This window comes from Astatotilapia calliptera, chromosome 18 (assembly GCF_900246225.1).
Source record: "Astatotilapia calliptera chromosome 18, fAstCal1.2, whole genome shotgun sequence".
In the NCBI taxonomy this organism is placed as follows: domain Eukaryota; kingdom Metazoa; phylum Chordata; class Actinopteri; order Cichliformes; family Cichlidae; genus Astatotilapia; species Astatotilapia calliptera.
The window spans coordinates 32655476-32671028 of NC_039319.1; the positions used below are offsets into that span (position 1 = coordinate 32655476).

Consider the following 15553-nt stretch of genomic DNA (forward strand, 5'->3'; position numbering starts at 1 on the left):
AAATAAAAAATCCCCAACTGAAAATAGCGTCCTGGGGATTTAAGCTATCTGTACAATGCTACAGTAGACACACAACCACCTTCAGGGAACATAAGCTAGTCTAGCTAGATATAGCAACTTGTTTCATACATAAAATGAACTGAGGGAGCGCACCGAGGCCCAGTATAAGACAAAGGATCGTTTTGAACTCTGAATTGTACACATACACTCTATTAGTACAAAAATAAAAATCTGGGGGGGGGGGGGGGGACTGGTTTAGCTCACTGGGTATGAACAGGTGACACATGCTCTGTTATTCCATATGCCCAGGTTTTTACTGCCTCCCCCGTGTTCCTTCTCCTAGCTTTCCTGTTTAGCTCCACTGTGCATTTGAAATTAAATAATAATAATTAATTTGGAATAAAAGCTATGTATATAGCACCAGAAATGAGCAGAATTCCTCTTCAATAAGGAGGTTGAGTTTGCCACGTGAAATCACAGCCTGTGGTTAGTGTCCTTGGCTGTGTCAAAGAGCACATAAAGCGCTAGATGTATAAAGGCTAATTTACACCATTGAGGCCTGCTCTCAAAAACTGAAATAGATGTAACACTGTCTGTTAAGCTGGATTTAAGAAATAAGTGAAACATGTTTAGCGCCATCTTCTGTAAGTGTTGGAGTCCAGCTTGCCGCTGTGGTGGCTCTCCTCCACACAGTACTCAAAAGAGACAGACAGTGAAAGTGGACAGTATATCCTCTGTTTCTTAACATGAAACTCGGTGTTGCGGCCAGGGGCAGCACAAATGTGATCCCCTTAAAGTGATCTTTAGTTTTAGTGTCCTTATTTTTCTCTCGTTATCGATTCTGTCACTAGTTAGCTAACATAAACTAATGTAAGTCTATTAACCAACCAACCACATGACAATCATGTTCCTTACTGTCAGAAGATGGCGCTAAGCTGTGTTACATCTAAACCAGTAGAGACTATGAAGGAAGAATCAGTTATATTGCTACAGGAGAACTTGCTGATATCTAGTTGCTTGATCAGTCAAGTTCTGGCTGTCTTGAATAGCTGATCTCTCCTCTGTATGGAGAAGGAAGCGCCCGCAAAGTAGAAGAAAAGAACAGAGTCCTTGAGACAAAAAAGGGTTAACACAGAATTGTTTACCAGATAGAAGAGGGAAAATATGCAGAGGTCCACTCCCCTCTTAGAGGTGGAGTTTGAACTTTGCCGTGGTCACTGTCTAGCTTACAAACTCGGGTGCAGTGAACCCAGAATCTGCTAGCTGCAGCCGAGCTTGTAAGCTGAACTTTAACCCTCATATGAGTGATAAGAGCTCTGCCTGTGTGTTCACCTCATCAACAGGTTGGCAGGAGAAAGTATGACGTTTGATGCCTTCAAACTGTCTGTCTAAAATTTTTGTTAAGAGGGGTGACGCGGTCGTAAGCTTATATAGTTCCACTTGTGAGCAGAGTAGTCCCGGACAGTGCTTCGGACCTCTAAACCACAACACCAACCACAATCTGCAGAGGATAATTTTCAACCTTTTAAAAGCTTTTATTCCGGAAACTGGGCTGAAGCACCATGTTGAGTAAAGATCTTCCAGACATTGAGGTAAATTTGCTGTGTTATATGTTATAGCGGGATATTCTCATATGATATATAAGTGGAAAATGCAATGTATAGCATTCTCTAGCAACACATATACAGGTGTTGTGTGGATAACAAATGATAATAAAATGTTTTCCATGCCATAGTAAAATAAAGTCATTCTAATTGTGTCCATAGAATTTTTATGAGTACAGATGGGGATTTAAAGATTATTCTCCACTAATCTAGAAGCTTAACAGCAGGCTAATTTGCACATGACTGGCCTCTAATTATGACCATTTCACAAGAAAAAATTGAAACTATACATACAGCTGTGATCCTGGAATAATAGTAAGTCAGTCACAATCATCTGTTCATATACAGTTTCATCAGACTTGCAGGCATATCACAGTTTTCAAATGGACTTCCGCCATGCACAGGGCACTGCATATCCTTTGAGTCCATCAGTTTCTCAGCACAAACAGTACTTCCCTTACTGTGTGTGTCTTTAGAAAAGGCCTGTGTATAATTCAACATTCGGCTGCCCACAGGGTGAGACGTTTCTTTCTATAAGAAGCAAGCCTGACCGCAAAGTCACACGATGGAGATTCATTGGGTTACTCTTTTTACTAATGTAAAGTATTGACTTTAGTGTGAGAAGTGCCCTGGTGTGATTTAGATGATACGGAAATAGAAATGAAAGTATCCAGAGTTTTTGGGACAAAGTAAAAACACATCTTACTAATTTAGAAATTGGCTTCACTGAGCCACCCACAGTTTCTGCATGTCGCACACTGATGTGTTCTCTGCCTTGTGGCAGAATAATACATGTCAAAGTGACATGAAAATAAAATGTCTTATAAAATAAAAATGTTTTTTAATGAAATAAAACCGCTTCTACAAACACAAAACAGATAAATAGGGGGGAAAAAGGCACTGTCAAAGTGCCTGAGAACATGGGTGTCTAAATGCTTTTTAAAGGAATCTACTGAGTCACCTGATTTTTACTCTTTTAAAAGTCCTCTTGGGTGCACCAAGTAGAGACCAGTAGAGTTATCAGAGATATACGACAGACCTATACATTGGCTAATCACTGTAACGTGTTGCAACGGTGAGGATTTAGTGGGTAAAATGCCACACGATGCAGTCTGAACATGATCGCCTGGTATTATGTAACAAGCCATGTGTTTGATTGTACAACCTATAGATAACTGACACAGGGTCAAAGTGGAGATGTCAGTGTGCATATGTATGTATGTGTGTATCTATCTATCTATCTATCTATAAAAAAGAAAAAAATTCCCGACTCGCCCCTGTGGGCGGTCAATCCTTCAAGCTCGGGTCCTCTACCAGAGGCCTGGGAGCTTGAGGGTCCTGCGCAGTATCTTAGCTGTTCCTAGGACTGCACTCTTCTGGACAGAGATCTCTGATGTTGTTCCCGGGATCTCCTGGAGCCACTCGCCTAGTTTGGGAGTCACCGCACCTAGTGCTCCGATACTTTTAGTTAGTCTAATGCAAAGCCCTCTCCAAATTGTTTGATTTTAAAATCAAATAAATTATTAAATTATTACATTTTTGAATGATTTGATGTGTTATCACTGTACTTCCAATCAAGTATAGACTACAATGAACTGATTTTTTTAAATCAAAATTTTATAAAATGTCCCATATTTTTGGAAACTAATGATGGCGTTGATATGCTAAGACCAGTTCAATAGATCATTAGCCACTAATGTTCAAATAGTCAAGGTCAGGTTGGATTAATACATTCAGTGATAATATTCTTTAATGGCAGAATTTACATGAATAAAATACTATTCAGTATTCCCCCATGTAACAAGGTGTCAGTGTGCGACAAGCTTAATTTCTCGATTTCTACTGTTATATATGAATGCAACACGTGACATTGGCTCAGTGCATCGACCTGGCACCTCACCATTATCTTATCATCTTGACCCCGACCATGAAAACAGCCAGACCTCCTAGAATGTTCCACAGTTTCAATGTTCTTGTCGGCAAATCTCAGCAAATGTGCTGTCAAGAAAAATAATGTTGTTACGGTCTGCATAATATGCAGACTGTGCAGTGTGAAGTTGAGGACCCAAAATGCAGACACAGAAGCAGGTAGGACTCAGAAGAAAGTAAGCCATTTTATTAGGCTGTAAAAAGTCCAGCAAACAAAACTTAATGTCTAAAAGGGAATTGCAAACTATAACAACAGGAACCTGGAATGAGGAAACACAAGGGTGGCTGTAGCTCAGGAGGTAGAGCAGGTCACCTACTGATCGGAAGTTTGGTGGTTTGATTCTTGGCTCCTCCAGTCTGCATGTCAAGTATCCTTGGGTAAGGTACTAACCCCAAGTTGCTCTCTGATGCGTCCATCAGAGAATGTGTGTGAATGTAGTTAGATAGCACTAAGTATAGATAAAGTGCTTGTGAGAATGGGTGAATGTGGCATGTTGTATAGAGTGCTTTGAGTACTCCGAGAGAGTAGGAAAGGGCTATTACCATTTACAAGAAAATAGAGACTGACAAGGAATAAGAGGAAGCCAGACTGAGGGGAAATAGCTCAGAAAATAAAACACTCTCTGTGGAGAAACTGTGCCTGTTTAAGATGCTCTTTTTATATTCAATCATATTGCTGACCTTTGACCAGTTATCCTAGTTAGTTGCAAAGTATTTTTCCAGCTGTTTCTTTCTAAGACCACTTACTTTTCCAGTCTTTTGTTGCCTTTGTTGTCTTTTGTTAACTTAATTATGATAATAATTATAATTGTATAAAGGAGCCTTTGAGGTGGTCTGGGCATCTGACAAGGATGCCTTGTGGGTGAGGTGTTCTGGGCATGTCCAACCAAGAGGAGGCCCTGGGGCAGATCCAGGACACTCGGTAGAGGTTTATCTCTCAGCTGGCCTAGGAAGCCTCTGTGCTACCTGGAAAAGCTAGATTAGGTAGTTTGCTACAGACTGGGCTTCTCTGCTTAGGCTGCTGTCCCAGCAACCTGACCCCATATAAGCAGAAGAAAATGGATGGATTATTATTATTAAATATGAGAAAATATATTTCATGAAATAATAAAAGGTTAGAAATATGTTTTATTGTGAAGAAAATATGGATGGGTTTGTGCCCCAATTTTTTTGGAATTTGGGGTTGTGGCATAAGACTTCTCTGAATATAATTATCTAGTTCCCTCTGCAACCATACCACTTTATAAAAACAAACACACTGGATGCTTTTCCTGGATCATTCCTTTATATGTAAAGCAAAAATGTGAACCACTATACTGTGGAGCCACTTGAAATGCTAAAACAAAGTCTCTGGAAAATAAAAGAAGATTCTACTCATGTTTATTAGGACGTGCAGTCTAAGAATCCAATCCGGTGTCTTTTTCTTTTCAGAGCATCCTAGCTCTGAATCCAAGGGTGAAGCATCATGCTCAGATCATATCCACAGCCAGTAAGAAGAAAGAAAAGAAACACTGGAAGAGGAACCCTGAAAGGAACTGCGGTGTAAGAAAAATACACAAACAAGACGTAGCTTCAATTAAAAGAGTATCTTTAGTCAAATTAGAGCATTTGCATAATTTAATGCTTGGAACATCATTCATCTTCTTCACTCTTTTTTCCAGTCTTGTGTGAAGTTAGAAAACAACTTTGACGACATCAAGCATACAACACTGAGCGAGCGAGGAGCACTACGAGAAGCTCTCAGGTGAAGATTAATGAAGAGGCTACTTTAGTTATTTGTTTTTAATATAGCATATGTCACAAATATGATTTACATTCAACTTATGTTAAAAAAGATACCAAATTTCAGATGGTCACAACAAATGCAGGCTAAAGAAGAGTATTCTCATCATTGTCAGGCCAGTTCCACACATGTACTTTTTTTTTTATCACCATTAGAGAAAAAGGGCAGCAGTGCAGTTGGATGAATCCAACTGTTAATTGAATAGCCATGACATTTGTACACACAATATAATAATAATCCATGTCAAAAGAAAGTTTTTTTTTCCAGGACTTTCTTTATTTTTTCAGTTAGCTACACCATCATGACAAAATGTACAAAATGAACAAAATGTAAATTTTATTTATGAGACGAAATCGTGATAGTGACGTACTGGCACATTAAACTAAGACACTGTACATGAAAAGTATTAGCTTAAATGTATCCATTATAATATTAGACATTACAGCACTACAAACTGTGTTTTTTGTCTAAAATAACAAAAATCCTCCAAACTGTTTGCATGCAATTTTTATTTTTTAGAAATCTTACTTGGTTAAGCTGCAGAAACAAATGAAAAATTTGTGTTTAGATGTCTAAAATGTGCTGATGCTCCCTGTCAGAAGAGCTGCCCAACTAATCTGGACATCAAGTCATTCATTACGAGTATCTCCAATAAGGTAGAATCCACTCTGCACTCTTTCTGTCATGATCCCGAGTCTTGTACCCAGCGTTTCCTGTTTTGGACTTTTAGTTTTGGTTTATTTTATAGTCTGAGGTTGAGATTCTGTTCTTTGTTTGGTTACTCTTACTTATTTGTATTCCTAAGTCATCTTGGTTTCTTGTCTAGTTTATGTTGTCTTATCTCTGTCTCCACACTTATTCGCCTGTTCCCCAGTCGTGCCTCTGTTTCTCTCACTCCCTCTTTTCCCTGTATTTAGTCAGTCAGTGTGTGTATGTTCTCGTACTTCCTTTTTTACTTTGATAGTCTCCTGCCCTGTGTGTAGCATGTGCAGTTTTGTCCTCTGTCTCGTCAGTTAGATTATGTCCAGCTGTCTTCGCCAGGTTATTCCTCTTTGTCCTGATTCCCTCGTGTGTATATATTGTCTGCATCTCCCTCATTCCTGGCTGTGTGTTCTGCCTGTGTGTTTAGTTTCCAGTTTGGTTTTGTATTTCATAAGTTCGATAATAAAGCTGTGTTTTTGAGTTAAGGTCCATATGAGAGTCTGCATTCTGGGTCCCCGATCCTGTCTTCACATAGCCTTATGTCTTCAGATATTCAAAGTAATACCAGATAGCAGTACTCTGATGTCAAGTGTGTGTATTTGTGTAACAGAACTACTATGGGGCAGCGCGTGCCATTCTATCTGACAACCCTCTGGGTTTGACCTGCGGAATGGTTTGTCCCACATCGGAGCTGTGTGTAGGGGGCTGCAACCTGTATGCTTCTGAAGAAGGACCCATTAACATTGGAGGGTTACAGCAGTTTGCTATTGAGGTACGACAGTTTTCAGAAAACACATTTCTAATCAATTATATTGATTTAACATCAGCCATGATGTAAAAGTAGTGTATTAAAGACTATTCTTGGCATGTGCATTTGTGTATGTTTCTTTACAGGTGTTTAGTAAAATGGGCATCCCTCAGAAAAGAAACCCCGAACTCCCACCATTCAATGAGCTGCCAGAGTCTTACCACACCCCTATAGCTCTGATTGGCTGTGGCCCAGCATCAATTAGTTGTGCCTCTTTCCTGGCCCGTCTGGGATATGATAATATCACAATATTTGAAAAACAGAAGTACACAGGAGGGCTGAGGTATCTTAACATTATTATTATATAAAATATTATATGACAGTGTTCATTTCCCTCAAGCTGTTTTATATTGTATTGTTAGTTACTTGGGAAGTAAAGGTTCAGTCTTTTTAAAAAGAATTTTAGAATTGCACATTGAGACATGGGTAAACCTTTTTTAATATGTCTGCAAATTAGAGAGAGAAGCTGGCACGAGGACAGTTGAAAGACACAATACCAACATGATAGCATTGGGGAGACAAAAATCATTCAAAGAGATATGTTCTTCTATGCAGCACGTCAGAAATCCCTCAATTCCGGCTTCCATATGAGGTCGTCCAGTTTGAAATAAACCTGATGAAGGACCTGGGAGTGAAGGTATGAAATGTGGCACGTATTTTCAAAATAGTACTTGTAGCATCCATTATATTAGTCGAATCTCTTTACATGAGTCAACAGTTCAGTTAAGACATTTTGTTTCTGTGGCGTCTACAGGTGGTGTGTGAGAAGGGCTTGGGTGTTAATGGAATGACTCTGAAGTCCCTGAAGGAAGATGGATTTAAGGCTGTCTTCATAGGGATTGGTGAGTTTCACTTGACAACCATTATGAATAGATTCCAGTTTAGTTCCCTGTAAATTCATCTGGAATCTGGATGTGTCTGGATATTATGCACATTTGTAAAAAGTTATAATAAACTGCTGAATTACATCAACCATCAAATTTGTTTTTCTGCATGCATTTTAAGTCCTCATCAAGTCCTGTTTGCATGTGTCTGTGAATGTGTGTGTGACACCAGGTCTCCCACAGGCCAACAGAGCTGAAATCTTCAAGGGTTTAACTGTGGATCAAGGATTCTTCACTTCTAAGGACTTTCTGCCCATGGTGGCCTCTGCCAGCAAGAAAGGTACCACTTAATTTTTGTTCCTCTACCAGTCCACAGGATTATAGTTCACATGTGCAGTAACAAAGTCACAATATACACATTATTTATATGAAGTCACGATCCCAAACATACGACAATAGCATCACTTCACAGCCTTTGATCAGCCCGTAACTTTTCATGTGTTAGTGTATCCGCACATACTCATTCAATCATACAGTACTTTTGCTGGTGACATGGTTTTTTACATTTTGGGCTCTCTGTCGCTTTGCCTAGGTATGTGTCAGTGTCGCTCCTCTCTGCCAGAACTAAAGGGAGTGGTGATAGTTTTGGGGGCCGGTGACACTGCATTTGACTGTGCCACCTCAGCCCTTCGGTGTGGAGCCAAAAGAGTGTATGTCTGCTTCAGGAGGGGATTCACCAACATTAGAGCTGTTCCTGAGGAGGTGCTGATGAGAGGCAGATGGATCAACTGACGCAGTATACAGACAGATCACCAGATGAGTGTACTGATATGTATGACGTTTTTTCCTCTCAGATGGAGTTGGCTAAAGAGGAGCAGTGTGAGTTCCTTCCTTTTCTGTCTCCCCGTGAGGTCATTATGAAGAATGGGCATGTTGCTGGGTTACAGTTCTGTCGCACTGAGCAGACTGAGGAAGGTGACTGGGTTGAAGACGAGGAGCAAATTGTCAGACTGAAGGCTGATTACATAATCAGTGCTTTTGGATCCCTGTTGAATGAGCCACAAGGTAATGAGTAATCAGCTGCGCAACACATTACCCAACTTTTTGCTTCACCTTTAACTAGAAGAAGTAATGACAAATCCAGATGTAATTGTAAAACTTTGGTTTCCGAGTGCTGGTTTGTCTTTTTTAATTTTACTTTTTTTTTTTTTTCAAATATACATTACTGAGCAAGTCTCTTGACCAACTCCCAGTTTCTTAACATGGGAAATAGGTGCAAAACCTGTAATTTAAATACAGTACAAAAACGTTGTTCTCTGTTAGGTGTAGACAACACTAGTTCATCTTTTGAGTAAGGAACCTTTTAATGTTTGGTCAATGTTCAGAGGCTTGACACACAAAAACACATTTCTCTGAAAATCATCAGTTAAAAAGACCTGGACTACCAGCAGCCCAAAACAACATAACAAAATTAAATCTGTAATGGTTTGAAAGTTTGCAGGTGATGTTTAGACTGAGGCAGAGCATGAAACTGACTGATATGCTGGGTGCTTGTAGTGACTGAGGCCATGACGCCTGTGAAGCTGAGTCGCTGGGGTACCCCAGAGGTGAACACAGGCACCATGCAGACCAGTGAGCCCTGGGTTTTTGCTGGAGGAGACGTTGCTGGTTTGGCAAACACCACAGTGGAGTCAGTGAATGATGGCAAACAAGCCTCGTGGCATATTCACAGATACATACAGGTAAGTCTGCTAAGACTCTAAACACCAATGAGTTCGATAAGGAGAGATCATTTGGAAGAACCGAACAAGATTTACCAAGATGGAAAAATGAATTGGACTCCAATGACCTGTTATCACAGAAAAGAATCCCAGTAGCGATAGGATTTAGAACAGGAAACCCCAAAACATAGGCACTGATGGTGTTGAAGATTGAGATGGAAGCTTGGATGGGGCGAGATGGAGAGGTGGTTGGTTGCATGAATGAGAATCCGATGGAAAAGCACAGATTTTAAACCAGTCAGAATGGAGGCTTTGCCTTCTTTGATCCAATCAAAAAGGTGACTGGGCTAGTATAATGATGACAGCACTGAGTTTGATAGCATGGGAAGGTTATAGTGAACATCTAGGAAAGCAAGCATATGAATGACTGCAGATCTTCCTTACTGAACTTGTGCCTATTAATGGTTTGTTTAGTGTCCATGTACAATTTTTGTACCTCATACATAATACACAAAATATCATACCAATAATGTTACCAAAAATATTTATCCCTTCTCTTTTACTTGTATAGTTTCTTCATGGACAAACAGTAGACCCAGTTCCAAAGTTGCCATTGTTCTACAGTGCTATAGACCAGGTGGACATCAGCATTGAAGTTTGTGGAATAAAATTTCCAAATCCGTTCGGCCTGGCCTCTGCTCCTCCTACCACTAGCACAGCCATGATCAGAAGAGCTTTTGAACAAGGATGGGGCTTCGCTCTGACTAAGACATTTGGACTGGATAAGGTACCACACATGCAAACAATGTACCAAACCACCAGTCACTAGAACGACTATACTTGCAGGCATTAAAGAGATTTATTCACCCGAACATGTATTTTACGATACCTTACAGTAAATCATTGTAACATATCAATATTTCCTCCTTGCTGACCTTTGCTGTTTTTGCATTTTTATATTTTTCCCATACCAATTTATTATGTAACCTCAGATTTATTCCTCAGGAAATTGTGAGCATACAAAAAAAACGAAAAAAAAAAAAAGGGATTTGTTTAGGATTCTTTACCAGATGAACACAAGTAAAAGCTTCAGAAAGAAAAACACAAAAGCTTTGTTGTGTCTAGCAAGTTTCACTTTAAGGACCCCAAAAAAAGAAGTTAACCTCATGAATGGGCTCTATAAATCTGTGTCTTTAGGATCTGGTGACCAATGTATCTCCTCGAATTGTGCGTGGTACAACATCAGGCCCTCTTTATGGGCCTGGTCTGGGCTCCTTCCTCAACATTGAGCTCATCAGCGAGAAGACAGCAGCCTACTGGTGTCAGTCGGTTGCTGAGCTGAAAAAAGACTTCCCCAACAACGTAAGTTTGATATTACATCATACATTTCCTTGGTGATAAGCGTGTTGTTGCGTTAAATAATTAATATACATTTACTTTTCTGGATTGTTTCTGTACCATATTACATATTTCTTTGATTTTTTCCATGAGCTTCATTCCATCACATGTGCTTTACCAGACATTTCATGTCTTTAGTGCGTGTTCTCTAGCAGTGTCCATTTGCACCACTGTACCAAAATTCACCCAAGTTTGAAGTACAAAGTTCTAAAATAAGTCTAAAATGTGTGATGTTTAAAATCGAAAAAAAAAAATCCCTCTGTGTCCATCAGGTGGTGATTTCTAGTATAATGTGTGGTTACAACGAGGAAGACTGGACAGAGCTAGCCAAGATGGCTGAGGTGATAAAAACAATATACCACTATAATCAAACATTTTTACAGAATATGTAGTCTAATGATGATTTAATTGTAAAAATAACGAATGTATGTGTTTAGGAGTCGGGAGCAGATGCTTTGGAGCTGAACCTCTCTTGTCCTCATGGGATGGGAGAGAGAGGCATGGGACTGGCCTGTGGACAGGTACGCGCACACCCCCCCCAAAAAAAAAAAAAAAAAAAAAAAAAACACACCCAAATATACAAGGGAGGAAATGGATGTAAGAACAATTAAGTGTAAAGGTGTAACCATTTATTCATTTGTTGTGTCATCAGGACCCAGTGCTGGTAAGGAACATCTGTCGCTGGGTGCGTGAGGCCATTTCCATTCCATTCTTTGCTAAACTGACACCAAATGTTACAAATATTGTTGACATTGCCAAGGCAGCCCATGAAGGTAACCACACTTCACCTTTTCATTCAGTATCATTTTACATTGCTCAGTACTAATCCACAATGTAGCGAATGATTAGCAGATGCCTGTTAACAAGTCTGTAAATGTTGTGCTGTGTTATAGGTGGAGCGGATGGAGTCACAGCCACCAACACGGTCTCAGGTTTAATGGGACTCAAAGCTGATGGCGCTCCCTGGCCAAGTGTTGGTTTGGAAAAACGCACCACATACGGAGGGATCTCTGGTAAGTGCACACACGGTGAAGTATAGCGCAGTGCTGAATAAACTTATTTATCACATTAATGGTGTGTTCAGGTAATGCCATCAGGCCCATTACTCTCAGAGCAGTGTCAGCCATCGCCAGAGCAATTCCAGGTTTTCCTATTCTGGCCACCGGGGGTATTGACTCAGCAGAGAGCGGACTACAGTTTCTTCATGCTGGGGCTTCCCTGTTACAGGTGATAACCAATTTACTGTAACAGGTTTTGCCATTGAATAAAAGTTGATCACAGACCAGTCACTTAGATCAGCTTTCTCATTCTGTCGGGATACCACAGGTGTGTAGTGCAGTTCAGAACCAGGACTTCACATTGATTGAGGATTACTGTGTGGGTACGCAACTGCTTTTTGGCTGAGCTTAACAGGCATTCATTTACATTTTTAGAGCTTCAAAATATTTACTTTTGTATTATTGTGACATTACACATGTTTAGGTCTGAAGGCCTTGCTGTACCTAAAGAGCCTAGAGCTAAAGGACTGGGATGGTCAGTCACCTCCAACAGCGAGCCATCAGAAGGGAAAACCAGTTCCCAGACTCGAAAGCCTGGTTGGAAAGGTACAACTACAACAGTTATAGTAACTTTTTGGTCTTTCTTGGCCTTATATCAACCCACACCTGAATGCTTCAGGCCAGCAAACTGCCAAAACCATCTGCTAGCTGCTAGTAGAGGTACTCTCGTTTGCTGATGACAATGAGTTAACCAGCTGCATCTTATTATCATTGCCACACTGGTACTTACTCTCTTAATTCCTGAGGAAGCAGTAAGAGTGCAATTAGTTTTGCTTCTGCTCCCAGTTAAAATTTTGTTAAATAAGTACTGAACCTGGGTAATGTGTTGTTATTTTCCTTAGGTTGTATTAAACCAATTTTAAAAGATGCTAGAGACCAGATTATTTTTATTACATCCTAACATTTAAAACCTTGAATCAAAAGAAGATGCCTGTTCTTTTTCACATTAAATGGTTATTTGTCTAATAACCATTTGTCACCTCTTATTGGTCAATGTGCATGTGTTTAGAGTCTCCCTAGCTTTGGTCCATACCTTCAGGAGAAGACGGAAGCCATTGCTGCATGCAAGAAACGACTCCGAGATGCTGGTGAAACCAATGTGGTGGAATCCAACGTCAGCCGGATCAACGTGCCCCAGAAGCCTGTTCCTCCAGTCAAGGTCCATACGCATACATACATGCTGCACGTTGAGTTCAATAAAGCTATATGTCACAGTCGGGCTGAGACTGTAAGGAGTGAAGAAGGTGGACCCAAGTGTAGACACGCAAAATAACAAAACTTAATATTAACTGAAGAATAAGCCTGGACTTATAAAGCAAAGAGCAGAACTAAATCATGATCTAAACCGGGTGAGCTAAACATAACAAAACCCTGGAACATAGAAACCTGGCATGAGTTCATAACAGAACTTATTTGGGGAGCATTACCTTACCTTGTTTCCATGAAACAAGGTAAGGTAACAGACACTCAGGCAGGGAAACGCATGGGGAAACAGCTGACACAAATGAGCATAACGACTTCACAGTGGAAGAGTAAAATGAAACACAATGAACATAGAAACACAAGACCTCTTCAAAATAAAACAGGAAACATGAGATGCAAACATGACAATACAAACTTGACAACCTGAAATCACAGACAAGAAATACATGAGACTAACCAGAAGACGTAAGTGAAACATAACTAGATTAAACTTGAGGCAACTAAATAATGAACCTAGAACTTAACATTATCTTCAAAATACAACAAAAGAGATCAAAAGCCAAATGAAAGGCTGGCTCACAGACCCGGCCCCTGACACTGCATTTGGTTTTTAACCATAAATGTGTTTTTATGTATGTGTGTGGTGACGGGTTGTGTTATAGGACGTGATAGCCAGAGCACTGCGCCACATTGGAGCATACCAGGAACTTAACAACATGGAGCAGGTACACAGTTCTCATTCATTCACTCTAACCAGGTAATATTCTGACCATTGTAGTGATTTATAGGAAAAGATAAATGAACAAAAGGACATTGCACCACATGTGTAATCACTTTTTATTTTCTAAATCAGGTTTTCTTCTCATGATCACAGATAGCAGTAAAATATCATTTATCAAAATCACAACAACAACAATGGCCTTTCCCTGTGCTCTCAGGTCCAGGCTCTTATAGATGAAGAGATGTGTATCAACTGTGGGAAATGTTACATGACCTGCAATGACTCTGGATACCAGGTATGTTTTTCTACTATATCCAGACAGTCATCACTTTCTTGTTTTTCAAGAGATGTATCTGCTTCAGTCCCATAATGTGACTCTTATTTCAAGGCTATAACATTCGACCCTGAAACTCATCTTCCATCCGTGACTGACAGCTGCACTGGCTGCACTTTGTGCCTCAGTGTCTGTCCCATCATAGACTGCATCAAGATGGTCAAAAGGAAAACAGCCTACAAACCCAACAGAGGTGTACCTATTAGTCCTGTCTGCTAAAGGCGAGGATAATAATAAAACAAAGACATCCAACTGGATTGTCTTATACAGTAAATTAATTTGTGTGAAGTATAATCTTAGTTTGAAAGCCCAGCTCCAGTGGCACCACTGAGCAGAGAGGCAGATAACATCACAATAATTGTATAGTGTATATATAGTAAGTGTATGTCAATAATTCCACTCTGATTTAGTTGGTAAATCTGAATCTGACTTTGTTTTTATTCTCTTGTAGAAAATCATTTCAATGTTAAAAAGGCATTTACAGAATGTCAAATTAATTCAAGTCAAATGAAATGCTCCCCAAATAAGTTCTGTGATTTCAAATGTCTGGATTTTTGGATATACAGAAAATATCTGTAAGATGGAGCACATTTTTATACAAATTTGTGAGATTGTGTAAAAAAATTAACCAACATAAAAATATTCTGTTATACATGTGTTATCAGGAAAATGTTGTGAAATGTTAAAAATAAAAGCAACCATTACTTTGTGTCAAGTTATTTTATCATCCTAATACATACATTATATCTATTCAAATATTTAAGTACAGCTTTGTTGTGTTTTTGATATTAGGTAATATTATTGTTCCTATATATTCATATATATTCATGAAAGTTGCACTAGTGCATGTAAACAACATACATTCTGGGCTGGTTAGATTATACTAAGTTTGAGGTTAGTAGACACTTTACCTCTAATTTCTGTGAACGGTAAGAATTCCGTGGCTGAGTTTAGTTAGGCTGGAAGCTTTTTGTTGCTGAAACATTTTGAAACAACCTTTGAAATGGTTTGAAAATATTTCCCTTGAGTATTTGGTTAGTTTCTTTTTAAAATGTAGCATTAAATTCAGGAAAAACATTGTCACCTTTTCCTCATCAATTCAAGAAGCTAAAAATCACTATTTTGGGAAACACTTTTTTTTTTTTTTAGATTTCCTCTTTTTTGCACTAGGAAATGTGCTTTGTTCTCTTACTAATATTAGTCCCTTATCACCCTTAAAAAATATTTTAACATGATCGTTAACTAGACTAAGAACAATATTCATTTAAAAGATTTCATTCACTTCATGAAACTGGGGTTGTATAAAATACATTTTAGATATTTTAGAAAAGCGCTTGTTCTTCGCTATAAATCTGCACATTTAAATGTTTTTTTATGAGTCTTTGACCTTGCCACTCTGGTGGTCCGTGGGAAATTCATCTCACCCTAGAAGCTGAAATTGACTATTTTTCACTATGTCCTGCTAGCA

General features: G+C 39.3%; 1 protein-coding gene across 1 annotated transcript; it reads left to right on the plus strand.

Moving 5' to 3' along the window:
- Positions 1–249: 249 nt before the first annotated feature.
- Positions 250–14779, plus strand: dpydb (dihydropyrimidine dehydrogenase b). Its single transcript, XM_026149082.1, has 25 exons — positions 250–1592; positions 4965–5075; positions 5195–5277; positions 5885–5972; positions 6629–6790; positions 6913–7109; positions 7382–7463; positions 7581–7668; positions 7883–7990; positions 8243–8412; positions 8505–8715; positions 9208–9392; positions 9943–10158; positions 10569–10733; positions 11042–11110; positions 11207–11290; positions 11422–11542; positions 11663–11782; positions 11854–11996; positions 12096–12150; positions 12252–12373; positions 12837–12986; positions 13693–13755; positions 13969–14046; positions 14140–14779. Exons 1-25 carry the CDS (start codon positions 1563–1565, stop codon positions 14302–14304), a joined length of 3066 nt encoding a protein of 1021 aa, XP_026004867.1. The 5' UTR covers positions 250–1562; the 3' UTR covers positions 14305–14779.
- The last annotated feature ends 774 nt before the right edge of the window (positions 14780–15553 follow it).

What these genes read in the sequence shown, in the direction of transcription:
- dpydb (XM_026149082.1), top strand. Translation starts at nt 1,563, where the DNA reads ATGTTGAGTAAAGATCTTCCAGACATTGAG. An exon ending in TACAGCAGTTTGCTATTGAG is followed by an intron (nt 6,791 to 6,912) that starts GTACGACAGTTT and finishes GTTTCTTTACAG; the next exon opens with GTGTTTAGTAAAATGGGCAT. An exon ending in GGCTGTCTTCATAGGGATTG is followed by an intron (nt 7,669 to 7,882) that starts GTGAGTTTCACT and finishes GTGTGACACCAG; the next exon opens with GTCTCCCACAGGCCAACAGA.